The sequence below is a fragment of the Cylas formicarius genome, unplaced genomic scaffold (assembly GCF_029955315.1).
Source record: "Cylas formicarius isolate icCylForm1 unplaced genomic scaffold, icCylForm1.1 PGA_scaffold_7__23_contigs__length_41026272, whole genome shotgun sequence".
Lineage (NCBI taxonomy): Eukaryota > Metazoa > Arthropoda > Insecta > Coleoptera > Brentidae > Cylas > Cylas formicarius.
Genome location: NW_026844352.1, coordinates 28716960 through 28733228, shown reverse-complemented (window position 1 = coordinate 28733228; position 16269 = coordinate 28716960). Strand labels below are relative to the sequence as shown.

The window sequence follows — 16269 nt, the reverse complement described above, 5'->3', positions numbered from 1 at the left end:
TATATATATATATATATATATATATATATATATATATATTCTCACGTATTGATTCACGGATGGAAAAATGTGATGACACTATATTCCGGGATATCATCCGTTCGCTCGTTGAACTCCGACTGGAATCCTGCAAATCTTGCATCCGACTGGAATCCTGCAGACGTTTCGCCAAAATCTCACTTGGCATCTTCAATGCTCGCGCTCCGAAAACACTTCGAACACTGGGCAGTGTTCTCTATATATATATATATATATATATATATATATATATATATATATATATATATATATATATATATATATATATATATATATATATATATATATATATATATAGAGTATAATTTTTTTTTCTTTTACACAAACAAAACATAGGCATGGTACAAAAACATTTTTGCAGAAAGTTGAGCCATATTGTTTATTGTGACAAAATTTAAAAAACGATCCAGCTGCAATCAGATGCATACTTGAATTTTCATTTTGATAGTCGAGTGATCATCATCACTCGACTAATAAATTGAAAATTGAAGTATGCATCTGATTGCAGCTTCGTCTTGAAGTTTTCAGATTCTTCTTCGTTCGTGTTTAAATGATAATCATCGATATAGAAGCCAGAATCAGTAAAAAAGGTCTATATCTTTCTTAAGTTTTCCGAAGTAGTAGTACGTCGATGTCAGATTTCCTATTTTTGAAATCTTTTTCTAAACATACTATAAACAAATGATCAGAGTCACCAACTGACTTAATTGAAAGTGTTTTGTCATGCTAATAACATCAAAGTATGAATTTATTTTTGTTAACCGGCGCATTCGCCGAAATTTGTATTTTGATTAGTTTCTTCAAGCTTTTGTTTTCTTCTTCGTTCAAGTCTTCGATAGCGAGGTTGTTGGAGTTTTCACAACATTTTCCTAGAGCATCAGACACGTTATTAGCTTTAAGAAGCATAAGGTCGATGGGATGGAACTCGGAGTCAGGACTACCCACGTAAAGCTGTATATCATGACTAGAAATATTGTGTTTTTACATCCATCCTCCTGTTTAACTTTGCCTACTATTTATTACTTCCAAACTTCAGCCTATTATGGAACCCCCCTTTCGAGCAGACCCTAACCCGTAACCATTCCAGGACCGCCCTAGGAATTTCACATTCAAATACCTCCGTGATATATACGAACATATTGCAATTTAACCATAACTAACTATAAACTATTAAGAACGCTAAGAAACGCTTCTACTTATTCCAAAAATACCCCGCAGCATCAATGCTTAATCAAATTTAAAACGATCCATTTACTCTTCTAATAAAAATTTCAAATTTCTATAACTATTCGTTACAGTACATCTCACGCAAGACTTACTTAATGCAGAATAAACATCTGTTGGGATGGGTTTTACTACGGTCCTGCGAATGTCTGCGGTTAAGGTACTGTAAAATACTTAAAACGTCAAAGCAATAAATGCACAATATTTTTGGTCTTACGATACCCGCTGCGCTGTTTTACCACGAAGTGTGGCCTCGGCCATTACAAACTTGTTTGCGCCAGGAATTTTCGCATTATACGCTGGACGCGATACGGTTTGGGGTAAGAACCTCGATCTAGGAACACCTGACTGGAGCTCCTCGGGAGCAAAACCGGTGGATTCATGCACGACGGAATTTAGAAGTTTCTCGAAATGCGGCACCATATAGCTCAAAGCCTTTTTCCATACATTGGAGGCAAATTGGCTGCCTTGATCGTGAAGAATACGCGGATCAATCGATTTAGCGTCACAATGCAATGCTCCCAAACCATCCACAGCAATTATGTCATATTTATTTTTAGGGATTATCTGTATTTGAGGCGGGCGGGACACTAGATATTTTCGGCTTCTGGCATATCTCGCAGCCCCGAAGTTCTTGCTTAATCGTACGATGCATGTTTCACCACCACATCTCACCACACATTGTGATCCAAGTTTTCTAAACTCCAAAATCGCCCAAAACGCTATGATAATCATATATGAATTTTGTTATTAAATTACGAGGAACGCAAAGTAAGTTATTGTACCGTTCCGAACTGTTTTTATATAAGAGACGCTGATGGAAAGTAAATTGTGCGCGTAGCTTTTCCGAACTTGGCAAAAGCAGTTTAATGTTGTTCGGCTTTTCATCTGATTCGACTAAAACTCTTTAAAAGCGGTTTGAAATTCCTTGGGGGGTTGCGACAATGAAAATATCTGTGACGTTTTGTTTTTTGGCTAGAGATATCTCACACACGAGCAACGACCGAGTGCGTCGGACAAGATAATCTCCTGCTCAAGGACAAACTCTATCGCGAAACAATATTCTTGCAAAACTAAAGCCCACGCGTAAGGTAAAACTCATATCCGACAAGAAGCACCGCCATTTCGATACGGCGAACAGTACCGCTAGTATTTTTTGTTCGGTCGAACGATATGCTCTCTCCCGATGGAGCAATAATCGGCAATTAGGCAAATTATCGTTTCTATTTTTTGAAAAAGATAACAGGTAACACCTACGTCACTTTCGTCGTTTTTAACGTGAATCGGATGCACTAAAATCGGATGATAGAGTAAAGCTGCCGACTTCTGTTCTTTCCTTAAAGTTTGAAAAGAAATTTCTTGTGTCTTACCCCAGACCAACGCTGACTTCTTCTGTAAACACAATGACCCAATGTTAGGTCTGATTTCTGTTGATAAGAATATCTAAGAGCAGTAAAACTATTTCAGCCCGAGTCACTGAACCCAGAATTAAAACACCTTATCTCTGCTCTTCTCTCTAATAATTCGACATTAACGCAAGCCGAAAGCAATCTCACACTTGCCATTGTTGTCCGTCCTTACATTCAAAACATCACTGACCACATATCGAAAGTTCTAAAGAAGTATAACGTCAAAACCAGATTTACCACTTGTCCAAAAATCTCCCAACATCTTTGGTTCCTACCATAAAGCAGATATATTTTTTAAAGCTGGTTTTATAAGTATATGCAAGACAATTTTTTTTTACCCTAACCGTACTATCTCATTTATTGGACGCTGCAAGACAAAACTCAACGCATCCATCTCTTTTAATCGTCGTCATCAATGGCGATATATAAGGCGAATTGGCATGTTTGATGACCGCACTCCGATGAGCGATAGGTATCGGATAAATCTTTGAAAAATTCTCCAAAATTTTCCCAAAACAGTACTTGTGATCATTGAAAAATTTTATTAAATAAATCACCACAATCATTTTCGGTACTCAGAATAGTTTTATCCCAAAGGCACTGTATATTAAAAACATATAAATTATGATCTTCGCTGCTAACGGCTGCACAAATTTTAACAAGAACATTAAAATTACTTTCGAGTTAATTTTTTGTTTCAGCTAATACTAAAAAAATTTAATATATTTTTTTAAAATGAAATGTTGCTCGGAGAGTTTAATATTTACACCGAAGTTTCGCAAAAATCACAACCAAAAAAAACCGGGTGGGTCAGTTTACAAATTATTAAAAATTCGCGGGAGAATTTTTGGCTTTCCATATGGAAATTAATCTGCGCCTGGAACGAAACTTTTTTGTACTTCACCTATAACTCTAACACCCGTACAACAAAAATAAGCAATTTCGTTGTGATAGCTGTGACTACACGTCATCTGACAAAGCAGATACCGTGCTACTGCTATCGATCAATGCAGGAAAGAAAAAGTTATATATTTTTATTGTTATGCAAGGTGACCGATTATCTAAGATTTCATGTTCAAAATTACATGGAGCCGACGGCAATTCTTCACACAGATTACTAGCTATAGGAACCCGCTTTACCACCACTCTCCCCATGCACAAGTTCAAGTCTCTAAGTTTCGATGTCGTGTTCCATATTCGATTTTTTTTTATTTGATTCCCGCTGTACCTATTTTTGTAAGTAAAAATAAGTGAATTGTTCTCAATCACACAATTCTGTGATTGTTGTGTTGGTATATATTCGAGAATTTGTTTTTTTCTGGAACGCTACGAAAATTATCTGCCCGGGGGAGAATTTCGTTTATTAGCAGGGAAATGGCAAACAATCTTACCTATGAGCTCTGTCGTCGTAAGAGGAACCTGAAGATGTTTGGCTAGCTCAACGTAAAAGTTAGCCAGTGAGCCATCTTTATACTTGGCGGTAGCCAACCCTATTTTTTACTTCGAACTGTTTTTCGACGCCCCAAAAATTCTCGACAAAAGCCCGTTTAAAACTAACATCATTTATAAAACACCGATAGTAGGCATCCCACCACAATTTTGCGGACTTTTTAAAGCTATTATTTAAGCAAAAACGTATGTTCTGAAACGGAGTATTATGAACATCTAGAATGCTCTCCTACTTTAAATTCATGTAATGAAAGAACCTTTGAGCACTTTTACTAAACTATTGCAGAATAATTATTCATGCATTCATAGATCGATTTCGTCATGCTTATAAGGAACAGTGTTTATCGGCAGAGACTGTTTGATTTGATTCAATAGTTACTGTTATCTGGGAAACAACCATAAAATATAATAAAAATATGATAGTCACCATTGAGAAATGGAACAAAATTTACAACTGATAGAAAATATACTTCCTAAATGCTGTAAGCACTGAAAAGACGAAGGCTAGCTTAAAAGCATTCAAACTTCTTAAAAAATCAAAATAAATTGTTGGTGTAAAAAGTACGACCTGTACATTCTATCTCAGATTGTTGTTTTTATAAAAGTCATTAAAAATTAAGGAGGAACATTTGATGGTGTTAACAGATATAATGATAAGAAAATACATTGCTTTCATTAACATTGGACCATTTAAACGAACGGTAACATGATTTGACAACCCACACCATAGCTTAATTGTTGCCATTATTCCTGCCCGGTCATACCGCGTTTAAAAAAATACTATATATGCAAGTATGCTGTATTTTTCTAGATCTCGAAACAAAAAAAAAGCAAATTGAATTTTTTGATGCCTAGGGCTTCAATTATTTCTGAAAATTTTTATGAGAAAAAACATACCATTTTGAGAGTTTAGCGGGTGTTTATTTTGATTTTGATGTTGGGCGACTTAATTAATCAAGGTGGCTATGACAAGACTTCTTTCCAAACTTTGATTGACAAGTTTCAAAGGACCAATGAGTTTTTACTTAAGATTAGAAACAAGTGAATGTCGCGTTTTCAAAAGGGAAGTCCAAAAGCAATAAAAGCTGTTGTATACGAAACTTCTTTTTGCCAAATACAAAGAAATCGAATTCAACAAAATGACAACAATGTTTAGAATTGTGTCAAGAAACAAAATGGAAGAGCAATAATTCTGACAGAATAACATCTGTTCAAAGTTATGAGCAATATTCAACACACCGTCTTACTTACTAAAAGAAATTGTGGTAGTTGTTAAATAAGTATTACATAATTGATACATAAGAAATACATGATATCGAGCATAATATTTTTCGTTATTCGTAAAAAGAATTCCTACATTAGTGTTTTACAAAAAAAGTAACGTTGTAACACGAAACATGCTGTATATACCTGCTAAATAGTATATACGCTGTGTTGTAATAACATCAAAATTGAAATTGAAGTCCGGATTTGATCGCGTTGATAATCCTATTTTCTGACTGCCTCTTGCTTTCTCCTTGAAGCTTAGTCTTCAAGTTTTTAGCTTGTTCTTCGTTCATGTTTTCGATAGCGACGACGTCCGAGCTTTCGGTGTGAATAAGAGGCATTGTTATAAAAGTCATAATCACTCCAAAAGGCCAATATTTGCTCCAATGGTCAATTAGCGTTGAACGGGGAAATATTTTTAAGGGGTCGCTTCCTAATTTTCTTAAGTGTTCCGACAGGGAGTCGTAATATATATCGAAAATGGATTTTATACTTTTTAACGTTTCTTCCGAGCATACTGTGAACAAGTGGTAAGAGAGGTCCATCATCGGACTCGCCAATTGACTTATTTGAAAATCTATCAGTTTCACACCTGCTGGATTTTTCTTTTCTTCATTCTGAAAAAGAAAGTAGGGTTTAAGAGAACATTAATAATTTATTCACTCTAACCGAGCTGTGAGTGCGTAGGTACGGTATTATAGTCAAATTAATATATCAAGCCTTCTTTTGACAGAAACAAATGTTCGGACACTATTGAGAAAGTTTTTCTTAAATTTATTGGGAAACCGCTGTATTCAATGTTTGAATTTTCTGGATTGTGAGAGGCATTAACGAATTTCTCATCCCTTTTGACTTGCGCAGTCACCGAAAAGTTGTCTGTTTTTTAAAATAAGTTATTAAATATCTGAAGTGTAAACGATAAGCAACAGAGTTACATGTAATTTTTTTTTCTACTGTACACTCTAAAATATCCCATTATGCAAAGTTTCACTCGTCCGTTATCAGATTCGTAACCAAGTTTGTTGTATACCATTATCCACTGCGGAAGGGAAAGCTTATTTATATTTATCATTTGCAATATATTAGGATAAATTCGGATTTTGTGTTCAGATTTTCAGAAATAGGATTACTTGTTCCATTCCAAAATCAATATAGAAAGGTTGCGCGGGCTTTAACTGTTTACAGGGCTAAAATTTTATTAATGTTGGTATATGTCGTATTATAAATCAATATCACTCGGGGAAAAAGTCTCCTATGAACTCCCTGCACTATTTTTTTCTATAATTGTAGAAATTATAAATCTGAAGGGAAACAATATTACCTTGTGCTTTCACAAAATGATGATTTCGTTGCTTTTATTATACAATTTTAAGAGATTAATTATTTACTCAATAAGCAGTATTCATTGTAAGTTGTTGATCGTTTCAGGAGAACTCCTCAATATTTTTGAAGAAGAATTGCACAGATTCGTTTTTGTTTTTCGTTTGGTAGCTTCAGCCATCTTGAATTATTTTTTAAAACCAAGAATTTTTTATAACAGCATGTTTTGCATTCCATTCATGCTATCGCAGGGGCAGAAATTAAGTTTTTTTTCTCAAAAATAAAAACGACGTATAAAAAGAAAATCGAAATATTAAATTGCGTATTGATTTACTTAATTCCAAAAGTTTTCATAGCGTATATTTTCTCCTCATAAATATGGATTAAGAAATAAAAACGACGAATTATTCTCATTTTTTTATTACTAATTAAATTTTTCATATGGGAATACATTTGAACCAACCCATTTCGTTGTTTTTCTTATTCTTTTTCTTATTGTTCGTCTGATTTTGATTTTAGCGAAACCCGGCGATTACAATTTTATAACACGTTTGTTAAAAATTTGAATTTTTGAAAATTAAATTACTATGTGTCTTGTGCAGGAAGGTCGCCTTGATTTTTTGATTTATCCAACTGCTCCCTCTTGTTCTACTTTAGATATTTCATTAAAACTTACCGCATATATTTCATATATTTTAAAAAAAATTAATTTCTATACGTACTTAACTAGGTGATAAAGTAGTATCACATTTATGTTAGAGATAAAAACAAACCCTTTCATAGTATTACCTCGTATTTAAACATAAAGTTGTTACTCCAACAATCCCCGTGAGTAATAACTCGAGGCTCCAATTCTTGGACAACCACTTCCCGCCAAGTGTCATAAATCTTGCCATGGAATTTCTGTTTGAATTTTCTCAGCAAGTCGAATTCATTATTGTCTGTCAGTATTTTGGTGACGTCTTCTTCCGCTTGTCCGAAAAGGACCTTAAACGATTCCGTCTCGCCCAAGATCGGCCATAAGCTCTGAATGTTGGACAGCTCTCCAAACAGTTTCGGATTTTGTTCGGCCAAGGCCAATGAAGTAGCATGCCACTTTCCATATGCCTCCATGGTAAGCTTGATATGAGCTGCGTCAAGCGGAAATGTTCTACCACGGATGTCGTAGCTAATTGCTTTCAAGTTTTGAAGCGCTATTGCTTCATAGTCCTCTGATATGAACGTGCCAAAACACTCAGGTAGAAAATCGAAGGGTTCTAAGTTCTTCTCTTTCAAAAACTGCTGGAACGCAGGAAATACGTTGCCGTACATGTGAATTTCCCGTTCGAACGCCAACCGCACTGGAAATTTTTTTCTTAGGTCTTCCCCTCTCTTACCGAATTTAAGAACCAAATGGTGTGTCCGCGTTTTCCCATTTTTCGGCGTCACTTGCGCGAATATTATATCACCCAGATAACCGTCACCATTTTCGCTATTACCGCTGTAGGTCACGTCAAAATTGCCTATATTACGGTTTGCAAATATTTTGTCGATTAATTCGCGGACCACTAATTGGTTATTTGTAGCGACACTCATTTTGAATTGTACAGAAATCGGGCCGACAAGGCTTCTTATATTTACGCAGTTTGCGGTGATGACAATCTCGTTTTTATAATGCTATAATTGAACCATATACGCAAAATATCACCATTTACCGTTATCGCTGGATATCAGCCGAGTGCTGTCTCATATTCCACTCTAACTGTCGGAAGGTTAAAAACGGTAATAGATACGAGGTGGATCCAACTAGAACCATCCAATACTGTCGGTTATCAGTAAAACATTAAACATCTAACCTAAAACCTTATTCGCCACTGTAGTACTGATTGACTCAGGTCAGAATATAGGATTTACCTGCACGTATGCATCACATCTTACATGCACACTAACCAACAACATTGCAATATTTCAGATTTATTATTCAATGTGTGCCCTCTCGCGGATTAAATTTCATAGTTTTCCCTATTTAAAATGCTTTTTATTTTAATAAGTTGCATAAAAAATTTTGAAATTTAGTTTTTAACGTAATGTAATATGAACGCAATTGACTTGAAATCCTCGAGCCAAGCGTGAACAACTTCAGCTTTAATTGGGACTTTGTTGTACTTTATTCGAATGATTTCGGTATATATTTAAAACTCCAATGATATTTTGGTGTTTGTCAGTGCTAATGGTTCTGCATGTGTCTGTCAAGCCTGGCAAAAGAAATAGTCATAAATGACGATTTAGAGTGGTTAAGCGCGTTCTCAAAAAATCAACCTGGAAGTTCAACCAAAAAACATGTAAATTTAAAAGTGTTGTTTCCTCATTACCAGTTACTATCGACTCTTGTAAGAGTTAGACTTGCGACTCCTTGATTTTAAGCCATTTTTTGCTATGTGATGTGGTGTTTAGATAATATTTATATTAACACAATAGATTACAAAACTCCTGCTGAATGTTTATTTACAACATTCGTAAATACGAAAGAGTGTCTTACAAACTGCAGGAGAATGTTCCCTATCTTTTTAAGTGCATACGCTTAATCTTCTATTTCAGAAACAGATATCTCCTCCTTCTTGTGAAACTAAACGATTGGAACGTTCGTTTATAAGGGGTGTTTTTTTTCGATGTATAGAACTTTAAGTTGCAATAAAACAACGATTACATTACATTTTAAATATGATTTCTGGCATATGACCGTCACGGCTGGCGCGGATGTAGTCCAATCTGGACTTCGAATTTTCGATGACTTTTTCCAACATTTGTGGCCTTATATCGGCAATAACACGGCGAATGTAGTCTTTCAAATGACTTTACATAGCCCCATAGAAAGTAGTCTAGCGGTATTAAATCACAAGATCCTGGAGGCCAATTCACAGGTCCAAAACGTGAAATTAGGCGGTCACCAAACGTGTCTTGCAATAAATCGATTGTGGCACGAGCTGTGTGACATATTGCGCCGTATTGTTGAAATCACATCTCTTGGACATCATGGTTATTCAATTCAGAAATGAAAGAGTTAGTAATCATAGCTCTATACCGATCACCATTGACTGTAACCTTCTGTAATCATCGTTTTTGAAGAAGTACGGACCAATGATTCCACCAGCCCATAAAGCGCACCAAACAGTCAGTTTTTCTGGATGTAACGGTGTTTCGACATACACTCGAGGATTAGCTTCGCTCCAAATGCGGCAGTTTTATTTGTTGACATAGCCATTCAACCAGAAGTGCGCATTTGCAAGCGTTGTTCAGTCGTGAGTCTATTCATGATGAATTGCCAATCCAAATTGAGAATAAATCACTTGACAGCTGTTGAATCGGTCGCCATCTTGAACAGTAATGCCAACTTAAAGTTCTATACATCGAAAAAAAAACACATATATAACATAAATTTCTAAGCGTTTTCTCTTTCAGACTTACCGGTAAAAATATAGTATATAGTTAAGAGTGTATCTTAATATATGTCATTTTTCATGGTTTTTAAGGGCCACCGTGTTATATGAACCGTAAATAGTTGGTATTAGGTCGTTTTGCTATGCTTAAGTTACCTCTTCATGGAGTTAATTTACATCTTTTCTAAGTGGTTTTTGCTAAATATGATTTGTAAGTTGAATTTCAATGTTATGTTCTTGTTTTAATTTGTATGGCAAATAAACATCATTTTCTTCACGTCAATAATTGAATGTGTCGGTCGTAGAAAAAGTATAACACAACACGTTGATAAACTCCTTGTCACTCGTCTATTAAGCACTGGCTCAGCTGATGCCTGTAATAAAAACTATGGTTTTTAAAAAAGATGTTGCAACAATGTACTATAAAATAACCATGTCTCTTAAATATTTGTATTACCTTTTTACTTACATTGTCTGCGCCGAAATCAGCTACGTCAAATTTCATATCACAAACAAAATAACTTAAGTAGCCAGCTAAAATAATGATCTACAATATCTTAGGAGAAATTGATTTTTATCATTTGTTATTGTGTAACCGATCAAATAGAAAGTGCCGCACTAGCCAAATAAAATGAAATAAAATGAATGAAATTTTAATAAATAGCTTATTATTGGTATTAAATTTACTGAACACGAATAACTAACGTTCTTGCGTCGTACTATTGTGGTAAATATTTTTCTTGTATCTCCTCCAAATGTTCGTTACTCTATTTATATAATAAAATCACAGGTTATTTACTTTGGTTCATTGGATTCGATTTTAAAAAAGTTACCATTGCTTATTAAAAGGCGAGGTTTTTTTCTTAGATCGGCCGGAAATTTGTATTCCTTTATCCCAATTCTAAAAATTCTGATCCCATTGATTACGCCACTTGCCTCTCTCTTGCTTTCTTCTTCGTATTAAGGTTTTCCGTTTCTTCTTCGTTCATGTCCTCGAGAGTGACGCTGTCGGAGTTTTCGGTGTAAATGACAATCATCGTTATGGAAGCCACAATCGCTAAATAAGGTCAATAAGTTTTTCGGAGTAGTAGAATATGACAATGTCAGATTTCTAATTTTAAAATGCTCCTTTCGAACGTACTACGAACAAATGATTGAACTCGCGAATTGACTTAATTGAAAGCGTTTCAATTTTCTTAAAGAAAAAGTGAAATTTAACTAATGGAAAAATTTCAATAAGCAAGGCATGATGATATATTGTTAAAAAATTATTGTGGAAGGTTTTTTTAGTACAACTAATAATAATTGTAATTTATTTTCTTTATTTATTTTAATATCGAAATTGTAACAGTAGTTTCATTCAGTCTAGAATTTAACCGAAAGAGGATTTATTTTCAATTTTAAATTCTTAACTTTGCCATGCCAATAAATCTAAACATGGATTTCTTTCTGTTAACTGGCGGGTCCGCCTAAAATTTAAAAAATAATTTTAAACGTTAAAATTTAAATTTATTTTTTATACACTGAGTACTGAGCTATCACTACTCAAAGCATATTTCGATCTTTGATTGTTTGTCATAAAAAAAACAATTCAGTAGCATTTTTTCTTTATTAATGTAGTTGTGCGTTGCAGAGGCAACATTTATATTTATAAGCTTTTAGCTTTTTAGGTTAGAGCTAAATTAAGCGGGCTTTTTCGGTATTACCTCGTATTTAAACATAAAGTTGTTATTCCAACAATCCGGTGAATCAGAACGTCTGCCATCATCATCATCATCTGATCTTTCTGATTTTTTTCAGCAGGAACAATTGATTATATATTTTGGTGACTTAACTTAACTCCCCAGTTTCGTCCAATATCCACTATAAGCTCACAATGATTCGTTAGAGATATTTAGAGATCGTTGAACTTCCATATTGTAAGTACTTCCACTCTTGGATTGCTAAAGATGTTTTTAGAATACAGCTTTCATTTGATGTGGTGTTGTTTGGTCCATACATGTTCCGCGATTCTTGACCTTTGGATTTTACCCCTCATTGTTTGTTTCCTATGTCCTTCAACTCTAACGTTGATAGGTATTTTGTTTCTCCAATATACGACTCTCCACATTCAAGGCTTTATTCTTGTATGCTCCTTAATGTCTTTTCTGACCTAAATACAGTCTTAACAATGAATTGTAGGTTTCCTATATACAGAGGTGCTGATAGAGTCGTTATTTCTTCTTACTACGACATGGACGATGGAGAGCCGTTATTCTCTTTCTCAACGGTATATTTAATGGGCGGTCGCAAAGAATTTAGACGATTGAGAAAGGAATCCAGCCGTCAATCAATCAATGAAGATATCGTCAACAACATATCAATCAACATACCATTCTGATGCAGCCAAACTAGGAACCATCCAAACATTCAGCAAAAGAGCAATCACAATATGTAGTGACGAAGCATCACCAAATGTAGAATTAAACAGTATTAAAAAGGATTTGCTTCATAATTGCTACACTCAAAAATTTATTTATAAAATATTATCAACTTGTAAACGGAAAGCGGAACGATGTGAGGTAAAAACATTGTCTTTCTTGATGATCCTCTAGGTGATGGGAATCACAGAAAAGATTAGTCCAATTCAAAGTTAAGACTGTATGCAGGTTCGACACGAAACTAAGGAGAGGAACAACAAAGCCATGAATTTGGAGGGTCATGTATTTTAGAAAAAAAAAGACCTTTCAACATTAGAATTGAAGAACATAGGAAATACAATGAGGGATGAAATCCAAAGGTCAGGAATCTCGGAACCTGTATGGCCCAAACAATACCACATCAAATTATCCAAGCTCGGGTTGTCGACAGGAAACAGTAGTAGAAAAAGCCCAAGTTTTAGAAGATTGTATTCTAAAACCAATGTTGGCGTCGTAGCGGAACAACCTCACGCTTGGCTGCACCGACTCCGTTACGGTTGAACGCTTTAGTCTAATTTATAAGCCTCACAGCCTTAGAATTAAAATCAATTATTCTGAACTTGATAACCGCCCTTTGCAAATATTTTATCTATAAATTCATGGATCACTAATGGGTCACATAGCAATATGAATTGTCACGGCGATGAGTGCTCTCAGATAAACATGCGCAATTTGGTGCGATGATATTTGAGTTTTTTACAAGGTTGTGGTTATCTTTGAACAATGTACAGACTGCGGGGCACTCTCAATATTATACTTGTATCAAGCTTAGCGATCTCACGAAATCCATTATTTTATGTTTAACACTTCCAGATATATGTAAAAAATAGATCTCAGATAACGATCTCATTTTTTGCTTACAATATCGAAAAAAGAAGCTATTACACAGGCTATTGTTTTATAATTTTGTAAATCATAAAAATATTACTAGTCCAACAAAAATTAAAAAAGGGTGTATAACGTACAGGTTCAAGGTAAGAAGACTATGAAGAGGGTTCTGGAAATCTTGCTGCTATTGGCTGCTTATTGCAAGCCTCGACGACAAATTATTTCGGAAATATTGCATTCTCCTGTGGCAACTACACCGAAGTGCCGAAGTTTTGAAATAATTTTTCACAATTTAATGATATCGCGGTATATCAGATTACCATTTGAGAGGTTTCCCTTATTAATAAACTGTTAGTTAATAGATGAAAACTCGTTACGCACGTTTGCTATTCACACACAGAAATAAATTTTATCATTTGTTAGCGCTGCCATAAGCAAAACAATACTCTTTTGTCTGTGTTAAGTACTTTACGTATTTCACTGCTTTATAGAGTTAAAGAAAGGTATTTAGAGCAGGTGCACTGCGTTTGTTTGTGTTATGGTATTATGCAACTATGAACATGCCTGTTTAGTAAAACTGAGGAATGTCTTTTTGAAAATTGAACTCAGGTGGCGTTTACTTGATGAAAATCCATTTATCAAAATAAATAAGAACTAAAAGTTCAGATTTTCACGAAATTATATATTATGACGACTTGTTTCACTTCAATAATTGCCCAACGCCTACATTCATTTATGTGAATTTTTCTCATTTTTCCTTATCGCAGGTAACTTCAGAAAGTACCAAAATTAATTAAAATAAAAATCATTTGGAAAGACCTTAAGAAGTATGGCATCTACAAAATGATTAAAACAATTATTATTAAATAAAATTTAAATAAATTAAGAGGAGATCACTGACAGAGAAACTGAAAAAAAAAAACGTTTTGCATAATTTCGGATATCTCGAGAAACACTTTTCTGCCTGTTGTTGTTGGAATGAAATTGCCTTGATGTCCTTTCTTTTCTAGAGCGTATAAATGATATAAATGATATACAAATGAATCAAAATAACTTCTTAAAAATTTGTTGAAAACTTTTGACATTGTTGTAAATATTTTGGTAATCGAAATTATCGAATAACACGACTAATAATGCGTTAAGATATTAAAGCAAGTCGAAGGTTCTTTCTCTAATTACATTTCTAAAAGATACTTCAGAGCACAAAAAATGATTTAAAGAATGAGGTGCAAAAAAGTTTTAATTTATAAGTAATTTTGTTATATTTAACGTTATTTTTCTTTCACTTCTAATGAAGTCAATAGCCATTTGTTGCAGCGGCTTCTTGATGTACTTCGCTTTTTTCAACAAACGTCACCTAGGCTCTCATCCAGAACCAGCTTGAAAGCCGCAATGATCCTTTCGTTTAACTGGGTTTTGTATTTCCCCTGTACTGTTAAATTCTTGAAAGTATTCTCATCCAAATCTTCCACATTCATCGCATCGGATTTGTCTACCAAAATGATCGGTAAAATCATACCAACACAAATAATACCGTACAATGAGTATTTATGCCACTGTTTTACTAGAGACGAGTAGGGAAATACGATGTCCGGGTTGCTTCCCAATTGACGCAAGTATCCCGAGAGGGATCTGTAGTAAATACCCAAAAGTTCTTCTAAATTTGCTGAACCGGTTGGGCCGATTATGGCACAAATGTGGTAGGCAAGGTCAAGGACGGGGCTGCCCAATTTGGACATTTGAAAATCCAACATCGCAACTTTCTCTGGGGACGATTTGATATCGTCTGCGTGCTGCAAAAGAAAAGAGTTTTGCAGAAACATTGAAATGCGGAACATATTCAAGAAGGTGCATCGTGTTTTGTTGTGTGTTGTTTCACTTTATCAAAGTATTGCGAAACATGGTAATACCCCTCACAGCATAAAGTATATGGTTAATGTATCGCATGCGTTTCGTTAAGATCTCACTGGCATTTTCAACTTTAATGGACTTAAATTGATTTCGAAATGAAAATGTCAGGTTATTTCGATCGGAATTCTACAAGCGAACGGAGGATATTCCGTGATATAACTTGCGCGCGCGGGTGTGTGTGTGTGTGTGTGTGTGTGTGTGTGTGAAGTATTGTCCATGACGTTGTATTTAAACATAAAATTATTGTTCCAACAATCTCCGTGAGTTATCACGTTTCGTTCTTCGTACGCGCTGTTTAAATTTTTCCAGGTTTGCACGAAGTCCCCAGTAAATCGTGCTTTGAATTTTCTGAACATTTCCCGCTCGTTACTTTCTTCCAGGATTTCATAAAGATGTTTCTCCACCTGCTTTAACATTGGCGGGAAAGTCTCCGAAGCAGTGAAGGCCGACGATACGCATTCCATTTCTGACAACTTTTTAAATATCTCAGGGTGTTCTTCGCGCATAGCGAAAGAAATCGCATTATATTTTCCATACGTTTCTAGGATTAATTTCAGATGATCCATGTTAAATGGTGTGAACCGATCGTGCAGTTCGTAACCAATTTTTTTCAAATTCTGAAGGAATATAATTTCCATTTCTTCTTTTAACAGGGTTCCGAAACATTCGGCTACAAACTCGAACGGGTCAATGTTCTTTTCTTTCACGAATCGCTGGTAACTGGGAAACACTTTACTGTACATGTGAACCTTCCTTTCAAACGCCATACGTACGGGAAATCTGTTGCGCAGCTCTTTGATTGGTTTTCCGGTTTTTATGACCATGTCGTAAAGGTTTTATTTTCCATCTTTCTTTCTCGAGGTTACGTGAACAAACGTTACGTCACCTAGATAACCATCCCCCTTGTCCGTTGTACCTTCGAGAAATATTTCGGATTCTATCACCCCT

General features: G+C 35.0%; 2 protein-coding genes across 2 annotated transcripts; both read right to left on the bottom strand.

Moving 5' to 3' along the window:
• Positions 1-4915: 4915 nt before the first annotated feature.
• Positions 4916-8508, bottom strand: LOC132705723 (uncharacterized). The gene is made up of 2 exons (XM_060676530.1): positions 7497-8508; positions 4916-6004 (listed from the first exon to the last, which is right to left on the bottom strand). Exons 1-2 carry the CDS (start codon positions 8280-8282, stop codon positions 5567-5569), a joined length of 1224 nt encoding a protein of 407 aa, XP_060532513.1. The 5' UTR covers positions 8283-8508; the 3' UTR covers positions 4916-5566.
• A 6137-nt stretch (positions 8509-14645) lies between these two features.
• On the bottom strand, positions 14646-16248 carry LOC132705111 (uncharacterized). Its single transcript, XM_060675545.1, has 2 exons — positions 15610-16248; positions 14646-15288 (listed from the first exon to the last, which is right to left on the bottom strand). Exons 1-2 carry the CDS (start codon positions 16143-16145, stop codon positions 14754-14756), a joined length of 1071 nt encoding a protein of 356 aa, XP_060531528.1. The 5' UTR covers positions 16146-16248; the 3' UTR covers positions 14646-14753.
• Between the last annotated feature and the right edge of the window lie 21 nt (positions 16249-16269).